This window comes from Lonchura striata, chromosome 11 (genome assembly GCF_050655825.1).
Source record: "Lonchura striata isolate lonStrDom1 chromosome 11, ASM5065582v1, whole genome shotgun sequence".
Taxonomy (NCBI): domain Eukaryota; kingdom Metazoa; phylum Chordata; class Aves; order Passeriformes; family Estrildidae; genus Lonchura; species Lonchura striata.
Window position 1 is genome coordinate 23,250,755 of NC_140713.1, and position 24,904 is coordinate 23,275,658.

Consider the following 24,904-nt stretch of genomic DNA (forward strand, 5'->3'; position numbering starts at 1 on the left):
GCCCCAGCCTTGCGCAGCATCCCCGGGGCGGTGGGGAGGGGTTGGGCTCCAATCCCGCATCCCTGCATCCCTCCCCGGGGGGGAGGGGGGTGGGCTCGCATCCTGCATTCCTCTGCCTCAAAAACCGAGAAGGATTCACGCACAGCTCAGCGGGCTCCCACTGCCACGCGGGGAAGCCCTTTGGAATGCCCCAAATCCAGCCTGCTAGGCAGGAGGGGAAACTGAGGCAGAATGGCGTACTACTGAGGCAGAAGAGGGGAAAACAGGCAGGAGGGGGGAAACTGAGGCAGAGGGACGCAAAGAGAGAGGAAACTGAGGCAGGAGAGGGTGAGTCCACGCTGGTGGAAGGCAAACTGGGGCTGTCCCCAGGCAGCCCCGGGCCATCAGCAGCGGCTGTCCCGGCGGGCAGGCGGGAGGAGGGGGTACCCCGGGAAGGGGGTGCCAGAACGAGCGTCAGGCTCGGCCCGGCCAGGGGAAGGAGTTAATCCCATTATTGGCAGGCTCACAGATGGCGGCTGCACTATTCCCCTGCTTAGCAGATTGAACAGATCAGGCAGGAGGGAGGGAAGGAGGTGGGGGGGGATCTCCCCCTCTGCCCAAACACCCACAGAACAGGAGTGCGAGGGGCTGTGAGCACCCCCCTCCACCCCATGAGAGCCTGCGAGCACCCAGGGGTGCTGGCCCGCTCCCCCCTGCAGCCCTCACCAGCACAAATCCATCTGCTCTGCCCTGGACAAGGGGTGGCTGACACAGCAGGGGATTTGGGGACACCCCTGCTGTCCCCAGGCCAAACCTGCCACCCCCCAGATTCTCCGGGGGGTCAAGGGCCAGGTCTTGTTTCGCTGGCTCGGGGAGGATGAAGCAGCTGCTCCCAGGGCTCAGCAGGCAGGGCTGGAGCCGGGATCGGGGAGGGTGGGAAAGGGCTGGCAGGAAGCCAGGGACAGGGAGCTGGAACGTCCCGAGCGGGGAGAACAACCGAAAAGGGATGGAGGGAGGGAGGGACGGACAGAGGGAAGGATGGAGGGACGAGGGAAGGAGGCAGAACAGGAGCCAGCAGCTCCTCAGCCCCGCCACACCAGCGTGGAACCACAGGACTGCGGCCAAGCACCGCGGGATGTGACGGCCCTGCCAGGGCTCAGCCACCTCCACCCCACAGCCATTCCCCACCGCAGCCCCCCTGGAGACCCCACGGAACCCCCACACACACCCCACAGATGCCAGGTCCTGGTGGCTGCCAGCCCAGCCCCAGCAGGCAGGATGAGGCCACCTCCAAAGCAAAGCTGCCCGCTTGCCTTTTGGAAAAGAGTTGGGAAACACTGAGCCTTTCATTCTGCGGGGTGAGCAGCTGTGCCCAGCCTGGCACCCCACAAAACAACCCCCCTGGCCACCCGCACCAGCCCCCCACATCCCTCTCACCCTCTCTGGGGGGCACCCCCAGCGTGGATGTGACATCCCCTTGCACTGAGCCACCATTCCAGGCCTTGCCAAGGCAATGGAGAGTGGGAATTTGGGTGGGAAAGGCTGGGGATACAATCCCACAGGGCTGGGGTCCCCTCCAGCACGCAATGGGACCCCCAGGGAACTGGGAGGTACCCACAGCCTGGCCCCACGCTCAGCATTGGTACCCCCATGCCAGTCCCTACCCTCTCCTTTGGGGGGGTCTCTGCAGGTTTGGGGGTGCAGGAACGTGAGCACGGCCCCAGCATCCCAAAACAGCTCAGCTCAGCTGAGGGAATCCTGGCCAGAGCCTGACCCCCAGCAGGAGGGGACAGCCCCAGAGCCCTGGGGACACCACGGGGTATGGAGGGAAGTGGGACAGTCCTGTCCACACAGGATGGAGCCCAGGGCAAGCCCCCCATAGGGTGAGAGCTGGCAGGAGGGCGGGCAGGCTTCTCCTCAGCCCTTTGTGCCTCAGTTTCCCCCGGCGTGCCTCAGTTTCCCCCGCACGGCGAGCACCCCTCTCTGCCACTCCTCGCTGCAGGCACCAGCCAGCTCAGGAACACGTCTGTGCCTCAAGAGCCAGCTCAAAGCCCTGGTGAACTCACTCTGGGACACCCCCAGCTCCTGCCTCCACCCCGCCCCAGCGCAGGGCTCCCCAAAATCCCCTCTGGAAGCTCAGCCCAACCCCGCTGCCAGCACGGGGGATGTGGCACAGGGGTGCTCCCAGCTCGGCTCTGATGGCACCCGGGGAGAGGAGATGGGCAGCTCTGGGTGAGGGGGGACACTGGCACAGGGCTGGATGATGGCTGGTTGTGATGGGATGTGCACCCACAGGGTGCCCTGGGGTGATTCCACACCTGCAAAAAGCCCCCAGATTTTGCTGGGCATGCTCAGCCATCCCCAGCTTTTTTTGTTTTGGGGGGAGAGGATCCCCCCAATTCCCAGCTGGCAGTTCCCATCCTCTGGAGATCTGAGGAGCCATCAGCTGGGAGCAGACAGGTTGGGGCTGGGAGCTGCCTCCCGTGCCAGCCCAGGCAGGCTCCCAGGGGACTAATACCGGCATGTAAATATTAGATACTTCTGTCTCCTCTGAGGCCAATTACACAAATCGTGGCAGCTCCCGCAGGACTCTCTGCTCCTACTTACTGTATCATCATTAACAGCTTATTAGAGAACAGCTGCTCCAAGAGGGGGAAACAAAAAAGGAGAAGCCGGCAGGAGAGGAGGGAAGGAGACAGGCACGGAGGAGGAGGAGGAAGCGTGACTTCCACCCTGTCCCAGCACTCAGGGACACCGGGAACATCATCCCCATGGTGGCACCGATGCGCTCAGCCCTCCCAGCAAACCCAGCAGCAAACCAGTCCAAAAATCCTGGTGGGATCAGCTGTGGGATTGCCAGAAGGTGCTGGGAAGGGGACAGAGGGATGGGCCCTGCTGGTGTTGGGTGGGGGACAGGAGTGAGGCGGCTCCAGGGAAGCAGGAGTTGGAGTGAAATCACCCAAGCAGCCTGGCACCCCTCAGCCAGGGGCATTTTGGGGCTGGGAAGTCCCTTCATGCCCAGAGGGAGGATATTCCTCAGCCTTTGGATGCTGGGATGGGAGGACAGGAGGTTTAGGATCCGCTCCCCAGCACAACCCAGCCTCCCTGAGCGGGGACACACATTCCCTAAACCAACAGCAGCGTCATTAAAAGGTGCAGCTAATTGGGAGCAGACACTCCTCGCCCTCCTCCCGGTCCCCCAGGGGTGACAGCAGCCAGGCTGGGATGGCAGGGGGGATTTTTAGGGTGCCACAAGTCCCCACCCTTCCCGTTCCCTCCGAGTGCAATTAGGCACCATCAGTCCCAGCCCTGTCACCCACCCACGTCCCCTGCGGCCACCAGGGCCGGCCGGGGTCCCCGGCAGGGTGGCCCTGGTGGCTCCGGGGTCACGGCAGGGTGGGTGGGGCAGGTGGCCGGGGCAGGTGGCCCTGCCGGGAGCCGTGTCCCCGGGAGGATGTCACGACATGCTTCTGGTGCGCTCTAGCGTCAGGCAGCATTAATGCACTGCTGGCAGCAGGCACGGGCTGCACAGCTGGACACGGGGTGGGGACGGACAGCTGGACACGGATCCGCGTGGGGACAGACACCTGGACACACACACACATACATGGGGATGGACACCTGGACAAGGATCCGCGTGGGGACGGACACCTGGACACACACACACACATATGGGGAGAGACACCTGGACACGGGGTGGGGACGGACACCTGGACACGGATCTGCGTGGGGATGGACACCTGGACACAGATCCATGTGGGGACAGACACCTGGATACAGATCCACGTGGGGACGGACAGCTGGACACACACACATATGGGGAGGGACACCTGGACATGGATCCATGTGGGGACGGACACCTGGACACACACACACACGTGGGGATGGACACCTGCACATGGATCTGCGTGTGGACAGACACCTGGACACACACACACATGGGGACAGACACCAGGACACACACATGCACACACACACACACACGTGGGGACAGACACCTGGACACACACACACAGACGGGGATGCACACCTGGACACACACACACGTGGGAAGGGACACCAGCACAGCCACCAGACCCCCTTGGGAAGGGGACACGGCCACCAGCTGTGCCTCATCCCAGCTCAGGGGGCTCTGCTGGGCCAATGTCCCATTTTGGGGGGCTGGGGGGCACACGTCCCATGGGGGGGGACAAACCACCCCAGGCAGGGGCAGATGCTGTCGGAGGGGAGGGGGAGCAGGGCTCCCCAGGGCTTTCAGGGGCCAGGGAGGCAGCAGCTTCCCGTCTGATTGCTAATTATCCTCGTTATTCCGTGTCAGACACTTTATGAAGCACCGGAGTGATTTGCTCTTTCCCTGTAATTAGGCACGTCGCAATTACCATCTAATTCAAGTTCAAGCTCTGCGTCCTCGCGACCTTCCCGGCCTCAACACCGTGTCCCTGCTTGTCTCTCCAGGGTCCCCCTGATGTCACCTCTGCCCTGTGTCTGCTTCTCCACAGAGGAGGGGGCACCGAGGGGCGGGTGGAGGACAAGGCATACAGCCACCCCCACTAAAATCCACCCAGCTAAATGTGACACCAAAAGCCCCAAGCCAGCTCAGGGACACCCCTCCAGGAGGGTGACAGTCCCCAGCACAACGCTCCTGAGCATCCCTGAGCTCTTGGGATTTGGGGGTGAGGACTGACCCCCCAGCCATATACAGCTCCCAGCCAGCTGCCACTTTGTCCCCTGTAATGTCATTTTAGATTCCACAGGACATATTTAACACATCCATGTCACACCCTCGGTTCCCATTCCCACAGGGACAGCAGCACAGAAGCAGCAATAAAAAAAATAACCTACAAGGCTTTTTTTGGGGGGGAAGAATTGAATACAGAGAGCAGGACCCTGCGTGATTATCAGCAGCTCTTTTATGTGGCACTGGGATTCCCTCTGCCCTCCTGGCTCATGGCATTTGGTCCAGGAAGAGCCACATCTCCTCCTGGAGCATCCCAAAAACGCCGCCGGTGCCGCAGCCCTGGGCGCCGTGCCGTGCCAGGCTCTGGTGGTGGCACCGGAGTCCCCCCTCCCATCCTCTCCTCCCAGCAGCTAATTAATCCTTCTGCTCAGGCAGAGCTCATTAGTGCTGCTGCAGCGCGGGGCCGCTCCGGCCACCCGGCACAGCAGACAGCAAGGTCAGTGCCAGGGCCCGGCGGGCACCACGCTTGCCCTGGCCTCTGCTTCCTGGCCCCCTCGCTGGCCCTTCCTGCAGGCTGGGGGTGTTTCTCCAAGCTTACAGCATAGGGAAGTGAAAAAAAAATTTAAAAAATCTTTAAAAAAGGGGGAAAAAGAAAAAAAGAGGGGTGAGGAGGTGGATGGAGAAAAGCCCCCCCTGAGCGTGAGCGGGAGGGAGCAGCGGCCAAGGAAAGCAGAGGAGTCAGCCAAGAGCCTCCCTCCGTGGCGGCAGGGCGCGAGTGGGCCGCCCTGCAAATGTTTTGAGTTTCCAAAACAGAAGGGAGAAGCCAAGAGCTGCTGAGTTCCCCCCCTCGCCAAGAAGGACAAAGGGCATCCCTGTGCCGTGGAGGGGAGGGCGGGCGCCCAGCACACCCGGGATGGGCCAGGTCGGGGGAGGTGGCACAGCTTGGCTCTGATGGTACCCAGGGAGAGGAAACGGGCAGCTCCGGGTGAGGGGGGACACTGGCACAGGGCTGGATGATGGCTGGTTGTGATGGGATGTGCACCCACAGGGTGCCCTGAGCACAGCCTGGGGTGATTCAACACCTGCAAAAAGCCCCCAGCTCCCTATCCTGGCCCAGCAGGAGCCTCCCAGCTCCCATCCTCCTGGGAACCCACCCGCTTCGAAAGCCAAGTGTGCTGGAACAGCCCCGAAGCCGGCGTGCTAGAGGCTCTCCTTGCTGCAGGAGACACTGACACCAATCCAGAAGGAAATCCCAGTGCCCACCCCGGCTGCTGGCAGGGATGTGAGGATGCTGCATGGGTGGTCCAGCCCCTCTGAGCGATCCCATCCCGCCGGGCGATGCTGTGCCCCAAAAAGCAGAGCCCGCCCCACAAGGAAGATGGGGCAGCATCCATGGGAATGCCAGCAGCACGGGCCCCACGCTGCTGGGGGACCCCACACCCTCCTCCTTCCCCTGCAGATTATAACCTCACACAGATTATAATCTTAAATTATTAATCCCCAACAAATCCAAACCCCATCTGCCTAATCCTGCCCCCTCCCCAGCACAAATCCCCTCCTGGGGGGATGGGGGGAGCAGGGCTGCCTGGATGCCAGCCCTGCTAGCGGGAGGGGTGGCAGAATCCACGGGGGAGCCCCCCCAGCCATGCTGGGAGCAGGCAGGGAGACAATATCGAGCCTATGCGGCCCCCTCGCCGCCAGATGTGTGTTAATAAGGCAGCTGCCCCCTAAGCTAATAAGGTCACTTACTGGCTCCAGCAAGACGAGAAAACAAGCAGGGGCTTGGCTGCGGTACAGCCTGACTTGGCACTCGCCGCACGCCGGCTTCCTGAATTCTTGCCGCTTCCAGAACAGCGCAACGGGGTGGAAAAAGCAGAGAGAAACCTCTCCCTCCCCACCCCAAATAAAAAAGCACCCCTGCAGCCTGCCCGCCCCCAGCATCCTGCATCCCCCCGCTGCCCGGGTGCTGCCGCCTGTGCCCGGCTGTCCTCGCCCCACCGCGGGGTTTATTCCTTAGGGAAAACCCGCTGGAAAGGCTGGGAGAGGAGGGGGGGGATTCCTGCAGACTTTCCCAGCTCCCCCCCCCAGCCCTGGCCCCGCTCCCTCCCTCGCCTGCCCCCGATCATGGCGCCTACAACTGCCTTTGTTTTAATATTCTAAAGCGAGCCAGATGCCGGCTTTAATCCCCTCAGCTGGGGAGGATTTGCAAACACATTCGGAGGCAGAGCCGGCCCCGGCCCCAGCCCCAGCCCCACGGCGGCACCGCGCCCCATCTGCCGCCTGGGCAAGGGGATCCCGGCCCCTAATTGCCTTCTCATGTCAGGATTAGGAGCTGACAAGGTGTCCGACATGGGGACACGACATCGGGGACACGAGCATCCCCTGCCACTCGTGCCCGGGGCGCACGGGGAGAGCCCTTCGGTTTGCTCCGCAGAGTTTGGGGGTGCCCAGCTCGCAGCCACGCTGCCCAGCCACCCCCCAGGCAGCCTCAGTGCCACCCAAAATCATCTCACCCTCAGGGTTTCCCCCTCCTCTGGGAGCCCAAAGGGGAGCAGCACCACTTGCATTTTGTCCCAAGGTCCCCAAAGTGCGAAAACAGAGGTGGCATCTCCCTCCTCCGCTGTCTCTTTGTGTCCTGCAAGACCCCTGCTCGCCTGGGGGAGCAGCTCCCATGATGTTCCCCTGTGAGGGGTCAGTCCCTTGTCCAAGCCAAGGACAAACCCTTTTTGCATTTTGTCCCAAGAGCCCCTAATTGCCTTCCCATGTTGGGATTAGGAGCTGACAAAGTGTCTGACATGGGGACACGACTTTGGGGACACGAGCATCCCCTGCCACTTGTGGCTGGGGGGCACACAGGGAGGGCTCTTTGGTTTGTTCCGCAGAGTTTGGGGGGTCTGCCCTGGTGACACGGTGCCAGCGGGGTGCCAGTGGCGTGGATGGGTGCTGCAGGGTGGTGGGTGCTCAGGAGAGGGGCAGAGGTTGGACTGAAGCTCTCCTGAAGTTGGGATGAGGGATGGTGTGACCAGAGCCATCTCTCCCACATCCCTGGTGGATATTGGGATGTTCTGGGCAAAGCTCTGGGGGTCCAGAGCCATCTCTCCCAAATCCCTGGTGGATATTGGGATGTTCTGGGCAAAGCTCTGGGGGTCCAGAGCCATCTCTCCCACATCCCTGGTGGATATTGGGATGTTCTGGGCAAAGCTCTGGGGGTCCAGAGCCATCTCTCCCACATCCCTGGTGGATATTGGGATGTTCTGGGCAAAGCTCTGGGGTTCCAGAGCCATCACTCCCGTATCCCTCGTGGATATTGGGATGTTTTGGGCAAAGCTCTGGGGGTCCTTCCTTCATCAGGAACAGGGGAAGGGGTTTCCATCCTGACCTCCAGCAGCACCAGCTGCTGCTCTGCTGCTGCCTCACTCCCCTGGGGAGGCTGAGATGAAGCAGGGCCAGCAGCAGGAGCGAGAGGAGCCAGATCCCGCAGGAGCAGCTCCAGGTGAGCGTCCCGTTTGTCCAACAGCATCCAGGCCATCGTCTGCATCCCCTGCACCACAGTCCCGGCTGTCCCAGCACACCCAGACCCTCTCCACAGCCAGGAGGGGCAAGTGGCCTCTCCAAAGTGGGGGGAGGCAGCAGCAGAGCCCCAGGAGCCACAGGGTGATGGGAACGTGATGCTGGAGCAATGTCCCAACCCCACAACATCCCGAATGGGGAAACAACTGCCACACCAGATGCCCCATAAACCCCCTCCTCACCCAAGGGACAGCTCACAGGGCACCCTCACAAATGCTGGGGGTTCCTTCCAGACCCCCAATCCAGGCTGGACTTTGTGGGGGACCCCAAAAAGCTCGCAGCCCTGCAGGGACCACGTACCCCTCCAAGGATCTCCACATCCTCCCACAACACCCATCCCACAGGAGGTTCCTGCTCCAGCTTCCCCAGAGAAACACCTCCAGGAACACAGAATCTTCCTGAGCTATCCCGGACCCCATATTCACACTGCAAAAGCAGCAGGGCTTTTTTTGAGGGTGGTTTTTTTGGGTTTTTTTTTTTTTTGGTGTGTTATTTTTTTTAAGACCAGGATCTCCTCCACAGCACTTAGCAGCCAGGAGTTCCGAGGGAGCAGAGCTCAGTGCTTTAGAACAACGCCTCATTTGCCAAGAAATAATCCCAAGGAGAAAAAAAAAAAAAAAGACCCAAAAACCACCAACTCCAAAAACACCCAAAAACCCCAGACTCAGAAGATAATTAACTCCACAAAGCAGCGGCCCCGAGTAGCTCAAATCTTCACTCTAACTCCCCAGCCTCTCCAAGGAATTATTTCTTCCTGTCTCCAGCACAACGGCACCAGCACCCGGAGGCCTGGGGATTTTATTGGGGTTGTGTGTGTCCCCCAAAGCCCGCAGGCAGATTTCCCCCACCCAGGCAAGGTGGGGGGCCCAGCCTCACATGAGAACTCACATCTCTGAGCAAGGGGATCACTCCCCATCCCTGTGGAGGGTCGGAGTAGGGACACTGAGGGTGTGGGGCTCCACTCTTGAGGGGATCAGGAGGGGGGGAAATGGGTGCTGCTGGCCCCCAACCCCCACCAGCACCCCCTGAGAGAGCAGGAGCCACTTTTCAGGTTCTTCCCTGCAGACAAACAGCAGGAAAAGGCAGGACAGCCACCCTGGGGGTGCATTTTACCCCCCCCATTCCCTCTCCCACCTTTAGGTCTGGCAGAAGGGGTGCTCCACCAGAAGCTGGCCCGAGTAACCCCGGCACCATCAGCCCTGTGGCACCAGCAGCATCACCCCCTGCCCCTGGCCAGGGAGGGGAACTGAAGAGAGAAGAGCTGAGAAAAAGCAGTGCAGAGCCAGCCCTTCCCCCGGCATCCCCCTTCCCCTCCTGACCGCAAAAAGCCAACATCTCCCCGCGCCCCTGCAGCCAGGGGATGGGAATGTGGAAGCAATTGCACTTGGCAAGGCAGCAACAGTGAGTCAAAAACAGTTGTTTGGCTTGTCAGCCACCCAGGCCCTGCAGCACTCTTGTTTTCCTTTGCCTGCCTTAACCCCTTCCAGCCCCACGCACTGCTCCCAGCAGGAGCCACAGCCCCCAGCCCGCCCTGGAGAGCAGGGGGGAGCTGGGCAGGGGTCTCATCGCACAGTTCTGCTCCCAAAAAATGGGAGAATGGGCGATTCTCTGGCAGGAAAGCCTGCAGGGAGAGGCTGCACTGAACCTGCTGCTGTGCACGGGGATGTCCCGAGGTCACCAAGGCTGCCCGGTGGTCCTGGAGCATCCCACCCGCTGGCCCCAGGAGGTGCAGAGAGCTCCTTGTCCCTGCCACAGAGCACCCCAGATGGCCCTTGGCAGGCTGAGGGGACATGGCCAGGCGTGCTGGGGACACTGTGCCACCCCGGGGTGGTCAGACCCCCCCTGGGCAGTGGCAGCCTGGTGGCACTGGGTGATTTAAAGCCCTGAGCACAGCAGGCCTCATCCCATTTACAGCAGTTTAGCACATCCCAGGCTGTTCCCACTGGCTCCTCCAGCCCCTTCCCTGCTGGCAGCGAGGCCAGGAACACACAGAGCCACCACGGGCTGCAGCAGGGGCTCTGCTCCATGCCCAGCTCACCCCTCACACCCCACCACGGGGGTCCCTCACTGCTGGGACCCCAACTCAGCCAGGCTGCCACCAATTCGGGACAGGGTAGGGGGACACCAGGATGCATCCAAAGCCCTCCCCACCACAGAGGGACAGCCGTGGGGGTCAGGGCATGGGTCAGGGCATCCCTCTGGGCATCCAGCCAGCTCCACCCAGCTTGGTCCCCGAGAAGGTAGACACGAGGGGAGAGGCCGGGGATGGGGGTTCTCCCTCTCTCCCACGGGGACAAGCCCCACTGCACCCCTCCAGCACAAGGGAATTAGGGCGAGGGGATGGCTGGGGAAGAGTTAAACCCTCTGGAGCTCGTGGAAGGAGAGGAAAAGCGGAGGGCAAGGCTGCGCCCGCCGGGAGAGACAAAGCGAGACGCGGGAGCCAAGAGATGAAGGCGAGGATGCGATAAGAGGGGGAGCGGGGTGTGTGCGCTGGAGCGAGGGAAGGGAGGAGGAGGAGGAGAGGTGGGTGATGACCAAAGTCATTGAACATTTTTTGGCACGCCTACCCCCGAGTATCCTGGCCGTTGGCCCAGCTCGGAGCTGAACTTAAACAAACTCCTGTTGCAGCCATCTGCTTGATTTTAAAATAAATCAAACAATCTGTTGAGCCGTGGGTGATCAAATTTCCATCTGTGCGGACGCCTGCTCGCCTCCTCGGAGCCTCCGCTTGCCTCTACCAGCCAAACACTCCTGGCAGCATGTGGCCTCCCTAATTCCTCCAGGAAAGGGAGAAACCGGACCTCCCCCTGCACCCCGGCCCCCTCCCGGCCCTTCCCCGCCACCCTCCTAACTCAAACCAAGTGCTATTTTTACAGCCGCCCACCAAACAGAGCCGCAGAGACACGGCTTGAAAGAGGAGGAAAACGGGGCTGGAGGGAAGATCCCCAGAGGGATTGAGCTGCTGCCTCGCTGCCCACGCTGGGGGGAATCCTCATCCTGTCTCCATCCATCCATCCCTCCATCCATCCATCCATCCCACGGCTCGGAGGGGATGGGAGGGGAAAGGGCAGCAGCTGCTGGCCCCGGCGGTGGCTGCAGTGCAGAGGCCACGGGCTGGTCAGAAATAGCAGCTGTGAGGCCAGCTCTGTGTGGCTGTCCCCTGGACAGGGACACTGGGCACACGTCACCCCCCAGCTTGGCCTGGGGGTGCCCAGCTCGCAGCCACCCTGCCCAGCCACCCCCCCAGGCAGCCTCAATGCCACCCAAAATCATCTCACCCTGAGGGTTTCCCCCTTCCTCTGGGAGCCCAAAGGGGAGCAGCACCACTTGCATTTTGTCCCAAGGTCTCCAAAGTGCAAAAAGAGAGGTGGCATCTCCCTCCTCCGCTGTCTCTTTGTGTCCTGCAAGACCCCTGCTCGCCTGGGGGAGCAGCTCCCATGATGTCCATGGGCCCAAAGCCCCTGTGAGGGGTCAGTCCCTTTGTCCAAGCCAAGGACAAAGCCCTGCTGGCATCACCATCCCTCCCTGGAGCCCTTCCTTCCGCTCCGAGCAGAGGGCACCGGGCACAGCGCCAGCACAGCCAGAACTAGGGCACCAAGGGGTGGGGCAAAAGATGAGCAAAGAGGTAGGAAATCGTCGTGAGTGAAGGAGAAGGAGCAGGGGTGGGTAAAGGATGGAGCCCGATTTGGGCTCACTGGACCCCAGCAGCTCCGGTGGGGAAGGTCAGGGTGAGAGCACACACTGCATGGGAAAGCAGGGAAGGACAGGACAGCAGGATTTATCCCTCCTCCAGGGCTTCAGGTATTGGGGTGACACTTCCTGAGGGTCCCCACGGCATGGTGGGAGCAGCAGCAAGGAAAAGGAGGTGCCCAGCACCCACCAGAGCCGTGCCAGGAGCCCGAGCCAGCGGCTGCGGAGCAAACCTCACCCGTGTGGGACATTGCCAAGCCAAGAGCTGTCCTGGCCAGCCCAGGGCCAGCCTGGCCAAGCCACTCACTGCTGGAAAGAACAGGGAGCAGGGTGGGGGCCACCCTGCAGCCTGAAATGCTTCCCCAGTGCCAGCTTTTGGGAGGGGTTGTCCAGCCCCGAGCACACAGCATGAGGCACCCAGGCTCCAGGATGCAGGATCAGCAAGGGAAAAAAAAAACTGGAATGAGTGATAGAGCAGCTTGGGTGATCCCAGTGCCACAAGGGAACAGCCCCGCAGGAAAATCTGCTCCTGGGCATCCACAGCCCTGAGCTCAGGAGGTGGCTGAGGTGGGGAGGTCCCTCCAAATGCTCCTTCTGGAGTCAAATCCAAGCAGAGTCCTGACAGGATGCACAGCAGGGAGCAGGTTACACAGCACAAGCAATAGCGGGAAGGGGAGGGGGGAAAAAAAAAAAAAACAACCACCAAAACCCTTTTTGGAAGAGGAAAAGGCTGACAGGACCTGGCTGAGAAGCAGGAGAAAGCCCAGATTTCCCAGTTACTGTGCAGATGTTTTGGACTGAAAACAGAAGACGGCAGGAGCGAATTCATCTCCCCTCCAGAGACGCCGCAGCCGGAGCAGCTGGACTGTGTCTGCAGGCAGCAGAGCCGGCCTGGGAGCCCCAGACTGGGGACCCCTGGGAGCCCCAAACTGGGAACAACTCCAAACTGGGAACCCCTGGGAGCCCCAAACTGGGAACCCCTGGGAGCCCCAAACTGGGAACAACTGGGACATCCTGGGAACCCCAAACTGGGAACAGCCAGAACCCCTGGGAGCCCCAAACTGGGAACAACCAGGACATCATGGGAGCCCCAAACTGGGAACAACCGAGACCCCTGGGAGCCCCAAACTGGGAACAGCCAGGACCCCTGGGAGCCCCAAACTAGGAACAACCAGGACATCATGGGAGCCCCAAACTGGGAACAACTGGGACCCCTGGGAGCCCCAAACTGGGAACAGCCAGGACCCCTGGGAGCCCCAAACTGGGAACAACCAGGACATCCTGGGAGCCCCAAATTGGGAACAACCAGGAACCCCCGGGAGCCCCACGTTGGGACCAGCTGGGTCACCCTGGGAGCTGCACACCAGGAACTGCCAGGACACCCCTGGGTGCCTCCTGCACCAAGAGCAGGGCCAGCAGGGACAACCCAGCCCTGTCCCCACACCCGGTTGACCTTGGCACCGTTGCCTCCAGGGAGAACTGAAAGGCCTTGTCTTTGCAGTGTTTTCACTCCGGGATAACTCCTGCTGCCTGCTCCCAGAGCAGGGGGGAGAGATGGGGAGAAGAAAATGCAGCTGGGTTGGCAGTGAGGACAAGGAGAGGGGCAGGAGAGAGGCATCCATCCATAAATATAAATAAATATAAATATAAATATAAATATAAATATAAATATAAATATAAATATAAATATAAATATAAATATAAATATAAATATAAATATAAATAAATATAGTTATTCCTGGCCAGGATAATAACTGGAATCATCAGCACTCGATGTAAAGTCAGCCCCTTTGCAGAAACATGCTGGAAAGGGATGGTGGCAATTTGCTGTGTCCCTCCCTCCCAGCTCTGTCTGTCCCACCTGAGCGAGAGCCCAAGGTCCTGGCTGTCACCAAAATGTTCCCAGCTCCAAGGTCCCTCCCTGGTGTCCCAGGGACAGAGGTGGCTGCTGGTGGCCCCTCAGCCCCATCGGATGATGCACTCCCCGTTTCCAAGGAGGAGCAAAGCTGGGGAGGACAATTAAAGCCATTTTGGAGGCTCAGCTGGCAAAACTCCACCTGCAGGGGGTTGTGCCCGTGGGATGCACATCCTGCAGGGATGGGCACCCACAGTAGGAACCCCCAGCCCCAAAACAGCAGGGGCTGGGGACACACTGGGTGACAGCATGCAGGACACAGCCTCAGGGGGGGTCACAGAGGGCTGGAAGCCTGGGAGCAGTCCAGGCTGCTGCCCTTTGGCCAGGGAAGGCAGCTGCCCATCCCAAACCAAGGGGGGAACAGCCCTGGCTGCGGGGTGGCCACCACCCCTCTCCCATCAGGACCTTCCCTCCCGTCCCAGCTGGGTCCCAGCCTTGCTTCAGCTCTAAAGTGGAAAACAAAACTTCACCAAAGCAGTCCCTGCAAGACCTACTGCCCTTTCCCCATCCCTCGTGGGGGTGCCCGAACTCTCCCCACGCATTCCTGGGGTGGGGATGGGAATGGGGTGGGAATGGGGGTGGGAATGGGGGTGGGAATGGGGTGGGAATGGGAAGGGGATGGGATGGGATGGGATGGGATGGGATGGGATGGGATGGGATGGGATGGGATGGGATGGGATGGGATGGGATGGGATGGGATGGGATGGAACAGGATGGGATGGGATGGAACAGGATGGGATGGGATGGGGTGTGAGGCAGCCCAGAGCAGCCCCAGGCTCGCTCAGCCCCAGTGCAGGTCACGGCAGGCTCGGCACAGGCACCTCTCCGGCAGGTTGGAGAGGGAAAGCCGGGGCAGCTGCTGCTCCAAGCCCGCCAGCTCCGTGGGTAAACAGATGACTCCAGCCTCCCCAGAGCTACTAAAGCCCGGCAGCACCTGTGCCAGCGTGGAAGGGGGGAGGAAAAGAAGGAAACCAAAGAGGGAGAAGCAGCGTCATACCCACGCCAGGCTGTAAGCGCACCCAGGTAACGTCACCCTTCTCCCAGCCCGGCCAAAAATCCACCCTGCATCCATCCCCTTCAATCCCTGCCCTGCTCCCGAGGATCCAGCGGGGAAAAGGAGTCACACAGCAGCCAGAGCAGCTGCACCAGGCTGTTCATGCAGCCAGGGCACGGCTCAGCTCGCGTGTGCCGGGGAGAGGCCGCAGCAGCCGCTCACCCGGCACCAGCAGCAAACCACGACCTGCCCGCAGCAGCCTGGGCTGGCACCGGGGCTCTGGCACCCTCCACAAGGCCCAGGGAGGGCAACCAGGCTGGGATGGCCGGGAGCACAGCCCCTGGCACGGAGCAGCCCCGCGCGGGCCGGCACGTGGCACCGGCACTGCGAGGAGCCAAGGCACGCCCGAGGCACCGCTGCCACCCGCCTTGGCCGTGGGGACCCAGGGCTGTCACAGCCCTGGGATGGGGCCCGGGGGAATTGTGCTGCTGGAAAGGCTCCCACCGCCAGCTGCTCCCAGCGAGAGAGAGCCCGGTGTGGCTGGGAGGCTGTCACCGCCAGCAGGGCTCCTGCCCCAGCCTCACCATCTCCCTGGATTTGCACCCAAGTCCCCACCCTGGCAGTCCCCAAGGAGGGCAGCGTGCCCTCGACACACCAGAGGGACATTTCCTTGCTGCAGGGAGGAACATGTGGCCAGATGCTGCCCAGCAGCACAGGACCGTCTCCAAAAAAGGAGCCAAAGTGCCATCAAGGAGCAAACAGAGCCCTCCCCACCCCAAAAAATGACATGGGAATGGATCCAGGGCACCTCCTGCAGCCAGAAAGGTGTCAACAGACCCCTGGTAATCCAGCTAGCCCGGTGCCCCAAAACATGGGTCCCCAAAACCTGCTTGGGAGATGGAGACAGCTCCTTGCCACGCAAGGACAGTGACAGAGGTGTCAGGACAGGACCCAGCTGGTATCTGGAGGGGTGAAAAGCCAGCTCCTGCCATTCCTGATGCACTTGGCAAACCAGGCACCCGTGCTGCTGTGCAGGGAAGTCCTTCCTCCTCGCTGGGAAGCAGCCAAAGAGCATCCCAGGCTGCCCCCTGCGACCGAGCTTCCCGGACGGCTGAGAAAGGCCAAGTGTCTGGACAGAACATCTGCGTGGCTGCAGCAGCCAGAGCCGCCCAGCCGGCCCTTCACCCCCTCTCCCGACTTGGCTGCGGCTCCAGAGGATGCTCCAGAGCTTGCAAAAGCATTTTCACCACACGGGGTGAGAGTGAAGCTGGTCCCTCTCCCCAGGGTGCCCACAGAGGGTGTTTCGGGGGGTGCAGCACGCTGTCAGAGCAGCACTTCTGGCAGGTGCCTGCTCGAGCTGCCAGCCCTGCGGTGCTGCTGCTTTTGGGAAAGGCAGGCAGAGAAAGCAAAGAGCAGGGAGGGCAGGGTGAAAAATAAATATATAGCAGCCAGCTGGTGAGCTGTGGAGTCAGCACAAGGTCTGCAGGACACGGCGCTGGCAGCAGCACAGGAGCCCTGGAATTTCGGACAGCTGGTCCAGCAAGGTCAGCCCGGCCAAAGCAAAGACCCCCCTGTGCTGCTCCCCACAGCGTGGCTGAAGGACAAACAGCCCCAGCTGGAAACCCCATGGGGACAAGCCACCACCCCAGGGGTGGCTCTGGCACAGGCTAAGTGGTGAGGATGAGGAGGGACAGCCAGGGGCAAGCTCCCACATAGCAAAGCAGCCCTGACCTCGGTGGCAGGAGGAAGCCCGGGGCGCATTTTCCCCGTGGTGTTTCTTTGTTTTGCCATCTGGGAACACGATCCCGAGGGAGGCCGTGCCCCGAGACATGAAGTCATATCATGATTATATTACCACCTCCATGCTGGCGTTGAGATCTCATCTGAAAATGCCAGCCCGGGTCGGTGCTGGATGCAGCAGCTGCTCTGCTGAAAGGCAACAGAGGCCCCGCTAAAAAACAACTTCACATGCTGCAAAGTGAACAGCTTTATCCCCATGAAGCTGGCTAAAATTCTGCTCTGAATCTGCTGGAATTTGTGAGGCAAAAATCGCCACAAGCACAGGTAAAACCACCAAAACCAACCCAAGCTGGAAGCCAAAAGATTGAGATGAGTAAGACCAGCTCTGCTCCTTATTTAAGGGATGAGGAGAAGCCAAGTGCAGCCTGTGCCACCCCCCTGGAGCCCACACATGATGCCTGGGGCAGGGACACAGAGGTGGCACCAGCTTGGCCAAAAAAGCACCACCAGCCAAAGCACTGCCAGTGGCCAGGAGGTTTTTTGATTTCCTTCAAAATCCGTAAAAGATGCAAAGAAGGCAGAGGTGCCTGGGGCTCTTCCTACACAGGTCTCTTAATTCTCATGCTGCAGTGCACCCAAACATCCCATAATGTGGCCTGGTGCAGTGCAGGAGGAGGGCTCAGGCGTCACTCCCCGCCTTCTGGGTTTGTTTTTCTGGCATCCAGGAGCTTTGGCTGCTGCTCAGCATCAGCGGGACAAGGTTTAGTGGAGAACACAGAAACTCTTTGATTTTTGCCCAAAACCTTTTTGGAAAGCCAAAAGGAAAGTGCCCACCAACAGCTGTCAGCTCGACGCGGTGATTTGGAAATGCAGCCGTGACCTTTGGAGCTGGGAACCTGCAGAAGGGGCCAAAGCCCCAGCTGAGCCAACAGCACTGCTGGCAATTAGCAAACCCAGTGAACTCAGCCCCTGGGGCCTGACCGTGCCCTGTCAGGCACAGCCCCACACCAGCAGCCCCAGGTGTGCTCTGAGAAGTGGGAATGGGGCATGGAAAACACCACGGGGTTCCCAGGAGCCGGCCCAAGGACAAGGCTGGGAGATCCAGCTGCTCCCGAGGAGCTCCGCGCCAACACCTCCATGGCAGCACCAAAAACTGAGCACAGAACCAAGATTTGTTTGGGCTGGAAAAGCCCTCCGAGATCATCGAGTCCAACTGCTCCTCCAGCACTGCCAAGGCCACCAGTGACCATGTCCCCAAGGGCCACATTTTTTAAATCCCTCAAGGAATGGCAGCTCCACGCTGTGCCAGAGCTTGATGACCCTTTCAGTGGAGAAATTTTCCTTAATATCCACCCTGAGCCTGCCCTGAGGCCGTTCCCTCTGCTCCTGTCCCTGTTCCTGGAGCACAGCCCGACCCCCCGGCTGTCCCCTCCTGGCAGGAGCTGAGCAGGGCCAGGAGGGTCCCTGAGCCTCCTTTGCTCCGGGCTGAGCCCCCCCAGCTCCCTCAGGATCCTCCAGCCCCTTCCCAAATCCCTCAGGAATTCTCCAGCCCCTTCCCAGCTCCCTCAGGATCCTCCAAATCCCTCAGGAATTCTCTATCCCCTTCCCATCTCCCTCAGGAATTTTCCAGCCTCTTTCCCCACTCCCTCAGGAATTTTCCAGCTCCTTCCCAACTCCCTCGGAATTCTCCAATCCCTCTCCATCTCCCTCAGGATCCTCCAGCCCCTTCCCAGCTCCCTCAGGATTCTCCACATCCCTCAGGAATTCTCCATCCCCTTTCCATCTCCCTCAGGAATTTTCCAGCCTCTTTCCCCACTCCCTCAGGAATTCTCCAGCCCCTTCCCAGCTCCCTCAGGATCCTCCAGCCCTTCCCAGCTCTGCTGCCCCAGCGCTGAGCCCTGAGGACACTGCTGGTGACCGGCCACCATCGGGCCCCATCCCCATTCCCTGCCACACTCCAGGCCCAGCATCCAGACAGCTTTTTACCCATGGAACAGTGACCTATGCAAGCCACGAGCAGCCGGGTTCTCCAGGGAAATGCTGTGGGAAATGCTGCCAAAGCCTTTACTGAAATCCACCCCGAGAAGATCCCTCAGCCACCGCGTGGGTCACCTTGTCACAGGGCGCAGGTGACAAGGACCCGGCGGTCAGGAACTCGTGAGGGCTGGGCCTGATCACTCGGCTGTCCTGAACAGCTCTGCTAGAGTTATGGCAGGATTTCACAGCTTTCCAGGCACCTGGAAGTTTTGCCAAAAAGTTGCATTTAAGGGAAAAAAAACCCAGAAAACCTCAAGAGGGATGACTTTTACAGGTATACGGCAGGAATCCAGGGCTTCCCTCTGGCTGCCCTGGGACCCTGGCAGGGGTCAGGAACCCCCTGGACAGAGCCCCAGAGACACTGGCTGTGATCTCTGGCCATGGAAAAGAGTTTTCAATCTTACAGGATGAATTACCAGCTCTGAGGGTTTGATATAAGGAATAATTAAGTGTGGCACGGATGCAAAAGTAAAATTCTAGGATTCTAGATGAGGGGTCCAAAGGGGACAAGATGGAGGAAATTGGGTGTGCCTTGTCCTTTTTCTCCTTCTTCATGCCCTCCATGTCTCACTGTGGTGTTGGCATTTTTCTGTTGGTTCAGGCTGGGGACACACTGTCCAACGTAGGTGACAGATCTTGGCACGTTATTGTAAATGCAGCCCAGGGAGTTTCTGGTATTTAATGTTTGTCACATCCCACTGAGGGCAGAGCCCCACACGCTGCCCTGCAGGACAGAGCTGGGCAGGGCAGCAGAACATGTGAGAGATCAACAGAATAAACAACCTGGAAACCAGCACAGATCAATTATGGCTTCTGCTTTGGCAGCGGGGCTGAAAGACAGAGACTTTCTACAATCTGAGAATCATCAGTACCACAGATTCCAACAGTATACAAGTGCTGAGAGAGCAGTGGAAGGTGAAGATGGGAAGAGTGGGAAGACAGGGGAAGCTCTTCTGGTGAGCACAAGACACTGAGAACAGCAGAGAGGCTGAGGACAAGCAGCCCTTGAGCTGGGAATGCATCACTCACTCCTGTGGAGCGGGCTGGAGAGCCCAGGAGTGTCTTGAGAAGGCACAGCCAGCCAGGAACAGGTCACTGTCACCTCTGGGAAGCAACCAAGTCTCCAAATCTGGGCATTTTTGTGGTTTATTCAAAGCCATGGCTCCCAGCAGTGGCTGCTCCAGGAACCGGCTCCTCCTGGGATGGATGCACATCCCAATGGGATGCACAGGTCATTTATCCAGATCAGCAGGAGATTTCCCACCTGGATACCCCAAAATCAGAGCTCTACACCAGCAAGTGCATTCATCTACACAGCTTCCCCTTGTAAGGGGCACAGCTGGAAAGAAAATCCATTTTTGCCGTGCACATCTGGGCACCAAGGGCGACAGGCCAAAGGATGCCCAAGCCAGGTGCCCTTTCTACACCCAGCACTGCCTTTTTTCCTTGGAAGGGACAACCCAAACCCGGCCCACATGTGCCAAGAACAGCAGGGTTCTGCAGAGCTCACCTCCAGGAGATCCTCCTGCAGCAGGGAGAACCTCAGGCACCACCAGAGCTCCACAGAGCATCGCTTGTTCCACTTCTCCCCACCACCAAACCAGCAGCAGAGGCACCACCCATCCAAAATATCGGTGGCTCCTCCCCCCTGACCAGCCTCAGATGTGGGGGTCCCTCATCAGCACCTCCACACTGTCACAGAGAGGACCTCTGCCCCACCCTGCTTTTGCTGCCCTGCTAAAAGAGGGACACGTGGGGGTGTCTGGTGGCTTTTGGGGTATCTGACCTCAAGCTTTGAGCCATTTGTGTCAGGCACACACAGGCGAGAGAGCAGCAAACCACAGCTGTGTGCAGGGGATGGGAAAAATCAAGTGGAGTCCAAGAATGAAGTTGCAGAGCTGAAAGGAGAACTGGGGAGATGGTTTTAGTTGCTCAGGCTCGTTCCCTCCAGCTTGGTCCCACTGGAATGGGGGCCTGGGTGTCACACAAGAGTGAAAGGCTCATCTGGGGTGACTTTCAGCAGCAAGCACGGCTGAACAAGGGTACAGCTAAATTAACCAAGTGCCCTACCCAAGCATTAAGCCATGTTTTAAATAACCTTGACATCTGTGAGGTCTCAGCCTGCTGGAAAGCATGTGGAGACAGGGAGGGAAAATGTGCCAGGACCTTCTGGGCAGCCAGAGTCCCAGCAGGGCAGGGCAGAGCCTGGCCACGATGTCCCCAGGCAGCTCTGCTGTCCCTCCTGCCATCAGCCCCTTGCAGCAGCCCCTTAATTTGCTCATTAGCAAACCTGGGAACAAGAGGAGGAACTCAACAGCGTCCCTTCCTCGTGACACACTGCGTGTCCTCCTGGGAGCTGGGGACTGGGGACAGTGGGGACGAGGACAGGCGTGCCCGAAAAACGCTGGGACCTGGGGGGATCACTGCAGAACCCCACAGGAAGCACCCAGAGCGCCCACCCATGCTGGGGCAGAATTGCTGTTCAGAATGTCCCCATGAGGTGGCCTGGGGACACCAGGAGGGCAGAGGACTGAAAAACCAGCTGGGGACATGCAGATGATGCCCTTCTCATCAGCTGCACCTAGCTGGGGCACATCAGCACCACGGGTTGTTCACCTGACCCCCGACGCCTCCATGGCCACCAGCACCTTGAAAGTGCCACCAGACCCATGACCACCACACCCAGCAACCATGAAAATAAACCACCTGCATCCACAAATGACCCAAAATTATGTCAGGACCATCCAGCCCAGGCGGACAGACCCGGGGGGGAACCCCCCAAAAGCAACAGCTTCCAGAGGATTCCCAGCACCGGTGCCAACCCAACCTCCCGTGCCATCCTGGCACCCTCCAGGTGAATGCAGCTCCTGCCTGGTGGCTTTCCAAGCAGTGTCCCCCCTAGTTCAGGAGCCAGCACAGCTGAATGAGAAATTATATTTGTAAGCAGCCAAGGGAGAGCAGTGGGAGAGAAAAGGAGCGCTGTCTTGGAAGGACTGGTTTACATTTCTAAAGAAAATGCCAGTGCCTCAGAGAGCTGCAGGGTTCTGGCTATGGATGGAGCTGAAAGGCTTTGAAAATGACCTCGGGGATTTGGGATGTTGGCATTTGACAGAGCCCAGCCTGGGGCCTGGTTCGGTGATGCAGAGCAGCAGCTCTGGAGAGCTCCCACAAGCTGGAAATCTGGGAGTAAAAGCTGTTCTTTTCCTATCCCACGAGAAAGACAAGCCTGGGAGGGATAAACTTCTGCTCTGCCATGTGCTTTTGAGGTGGTGCCCTCCAAGCAACCTGTGTAACCCCAGGGGGAGCCACAGAAAGGAGCAGCTGGGGAATCTGGCAGCACCTGGGCCAACCCTTCAGGCTTGCAGGGCTTTTGGGGAGCCCTCAGTGCAGGACAACCAGAGCAGCACGGGTGGGGGGAGCCCAACCATCAGCTGTGGGGAGAGCCAGGGCTTTTCCAAGGGAAATCCTTTCATTAAGGCACCTTGTAAAACTGGGGATAAGTTGGGAAGTTTCCTACAGAGCCCATGAGCTCCTTCCCAAGGATGCTCCCGTGGAGGGCAGGCCAGGCAGTCATCCTAACCCCCTGGCACCTCTGAGCACCCTCGATGGCAAGAGGGACAGGGTCGGGATTTCCTCTGTCCTGGCTCCCACCTCCCTCATGCGAAGCTGCCAACAGCACAGACAATTCTGGAACAGGAGACGTTTTGGCTCTTCCCACCTCTTGGAAGGATTTTTATCTCTCCCTTCGCAGCTTGACAGCTCCAAAAGTTCACTGCTAAAGGCACCCCATCCATTAGCATTCACCCCCAGGACCCAGACCCAAAAGAAGAGCATCCATCTATGTCACTGCTCCAACTCCTCCTGGATTCCAGAGGTGGGAAGTGCTGGGAAAGGAGGGATGGGGTCTGGACCAGCTGCCTTACCTTGGGGAGGAGAGTCGGGGGTGCCACTGCCAGCAGCTCTGGCGGGGTCATGCTCTTGCCAGCCAGGACCACGGCCCCGCACTCGGCACAGGCGCCGATGGTCAGCTGCTTGCCATCGTCCACCAGCAGGCTGTTGGCCACGCGCAGGGTGTAGAGGAAGACGGGGAGCCTGGCCACTTGAACCGCTTTTAATCCAAGGCATCGCTTCTTCTCCTGCCGGCAGAAGAAGCAGACGAAGGTCTCCACCTTGTACTGCCGGGACCAGGCGCTGCTGGGGTGGTGGGAGTTCCTGCCCTCGTGCTGCAGCCACTGTCCCAGCAGGTCGTGGTAGCACAGGATGCAGGTGGCCACCAGCCCGGTGGAGTCGGCCGGTCTGGCCCGCGGGGCGGGCGGGTAGACCGTCAAGAAGGGGAAAAAGGGCTCCTTCTCCCCAAATCGCCCTGGAGGGTTGACGTTGAGCTGGAATTCTTTGCCAGCTCCCAACTCGGCCCCGCAGATGTAGCAGACAGAGGTGGGGCCGGACTTGATGACAGCGGGGTGGCCGGAGAGGTCACCAGCGGAGAAGACCTGGTGGTACCTCCCCAGGAAACTCTGCACGGAGGAGATGAGCTCCTCGTTGTGACAGGCCCTGTACATGGCCCACAGGTCCTGCAGCACCCCGAAGCACTTGCGGCAGCTGCTGACCTCCCAGTGCTTGTTCAACCCCTTGGCGCCGGGCGGGCAGGGCAGCAGGCTGAGGAAGGGGAAATGCATGGTGCTCTTCGCGTTGCCGTTGGTGATTTTGGCCGCCACCGGCCTCGCCTCCTTGCCGCACTCCTCCCCGCACAGGTAGCAAGCCTCGGGCACCGGCGGGATGCCCGTGCCGTCCTCCTTCATCCCTCGGCGGCCCTTGGGGGGCATGGCCCCGGCGCTGAGGGGCACCACGTAGAGCCGCTGCAGCACGGGCACGTTGGCCAGCTCGAAGCTTTGCCACTGCTGCATGAGGGAGGCGAAGCAGCAGGGGCACACCAGGGTGCTGCCGGTGGGGGACAGCGGCTGGGCGCCCGGCGGGGGGCTGTGCAGCCACAGGAACGGGAAGAAAGGTCCCGGCGAGCTCTTCTCCTGCTTCTGCACGTGGACGCGGTGCTGGGCGCCGGGCGCCAAGGGGCTGCCGCAGATGTAGCAGGCGGTGCCCGCTGCCCAAGCGGGCCGCTCGCTGCCTTCCTCCTCCTCCTCCTCCTCCTCCTCCTCGCTGGTGATGTTGATCTCGCTGTCCGACGAGCAGCAGGGGGGTCCCCGCTCGCTCCCCGCCGCCGGGGGGGCCCGCGCCGCGCCGCCCGCCCCCTCGGGCTCCGAGAGGGGCTCGGCGTCGGAGAGCTCGGAGAGCTCGGAGCCGGCTGCCGGCCCTTCCTCCTCCTCCTCTTCCTCCTCCTCCTCCTCCTCCTCCTCCGGGTGGCCGGTGGCGCGGCGCGGCGGCGCGGCGGGGTCCCAGCCCGTGGCCCCCCGCCGCAGCCCGGCTCCCCCCGCCGCCGCCGCCGCCGCCGCCGCCGCCGCCTCGCACTGATGGGGCCGCTTGAGCCAGTACATGCGCTTCTCCACCGGCGTGCGGCTGCGCTCGAAGGAGTCCCACTGCTCGCCCAGGAAGCAGCGGCAGACAGCGCAGACCAGGGCGCAGCCCTCCGCCGAGACGGCGCGGGCTCCGGGCGCCGGCTCCTGGTGCTGCAGGAAGGGGAAGAAGGGCCGGTGGTCGCGGGGGGGTCGCACTTGAAGCTTCAGCTCTTTGCCGCGGCTGATGCCGCCGCCGCAGATGAAGCAGCAGAGCGGGGGCGCCGGGGGTTGCGCGGCCCCGGGGCCGCCCCCACCCGCCGCCGCCGCCGCCTCGCCGGCCGCCAGCGCGGCCATCAGCCGCTGCTTGCGGGAGAGCGGCGCCGCCGCTGCCCCCGGCCCCGCCGCCGCCCCCGGCCCCGCCGCGCTCATCGCCGCCCCCGGCTCATCCCGCGGCTCCGCCGGACACGCAGGCTCGGGGGGCGGGTTTGCGGAGCGCTCCCCCCCACCCCTCCGCCCGCCTCCTCCCGCCGGGGGAAGGCAGCGAGAAAGGAAAGAGGAAAAAAAAAAAAATTATGATAAAACAACGGCAACAACAACAACAACAAAAAAAAATTAAAACAGCTCCCCACGGCAACAAAATATCCACGAACGGCAACAAAAATAAACCCGGGATAAAAGTTCGGTGCGAAAGTTTGGGTCCCGCCGGCGGCGCGGAGGAAGGGCGGCTGCCGGCCGCCTCCCGGCCCCGGCGCCCCCGGCCCGGCTCCTCCCCGGCCCCCCCTCCGCGACCGGCCCGCCCGGGGGGGCCCGGAGGGAGGAACGAGCCGCTGCCACCCGCCCGCCCGCCGCCA

The 24,904-nt window shown here is 60.8% G+C and overlaps 1 protein-coding gene across 2 annotated transcripts in view; it reads right to left on the reverse strand.

Moving 5' to 3' along the window:
• The window catches only part of GSE1 (Gse1 coiled-coil protein), a 103,538-nt gene extending 79,041 nt beyond the window's left edge, over positions 1 to 24,497 (reverse strand). For both annotated transcript variants that reach the window (XM_085589933.1, XM_077786386.2), the window contains exon 1: positions 22,527 to 24,497. In XM_085589933.1, coding sequence (XP_085446059.1) covers positions 22,527 to 24,482 — 1,956 coding nt within the window. In that variant the 5' untranslated portion in view covers positions 24,483 to 24,497. The remainder of the gene's footprint in view (positions 1 to 22,526) is intronic.
• Positions 24,498 to 24,904: the final 407 nt, after the last annotated feature.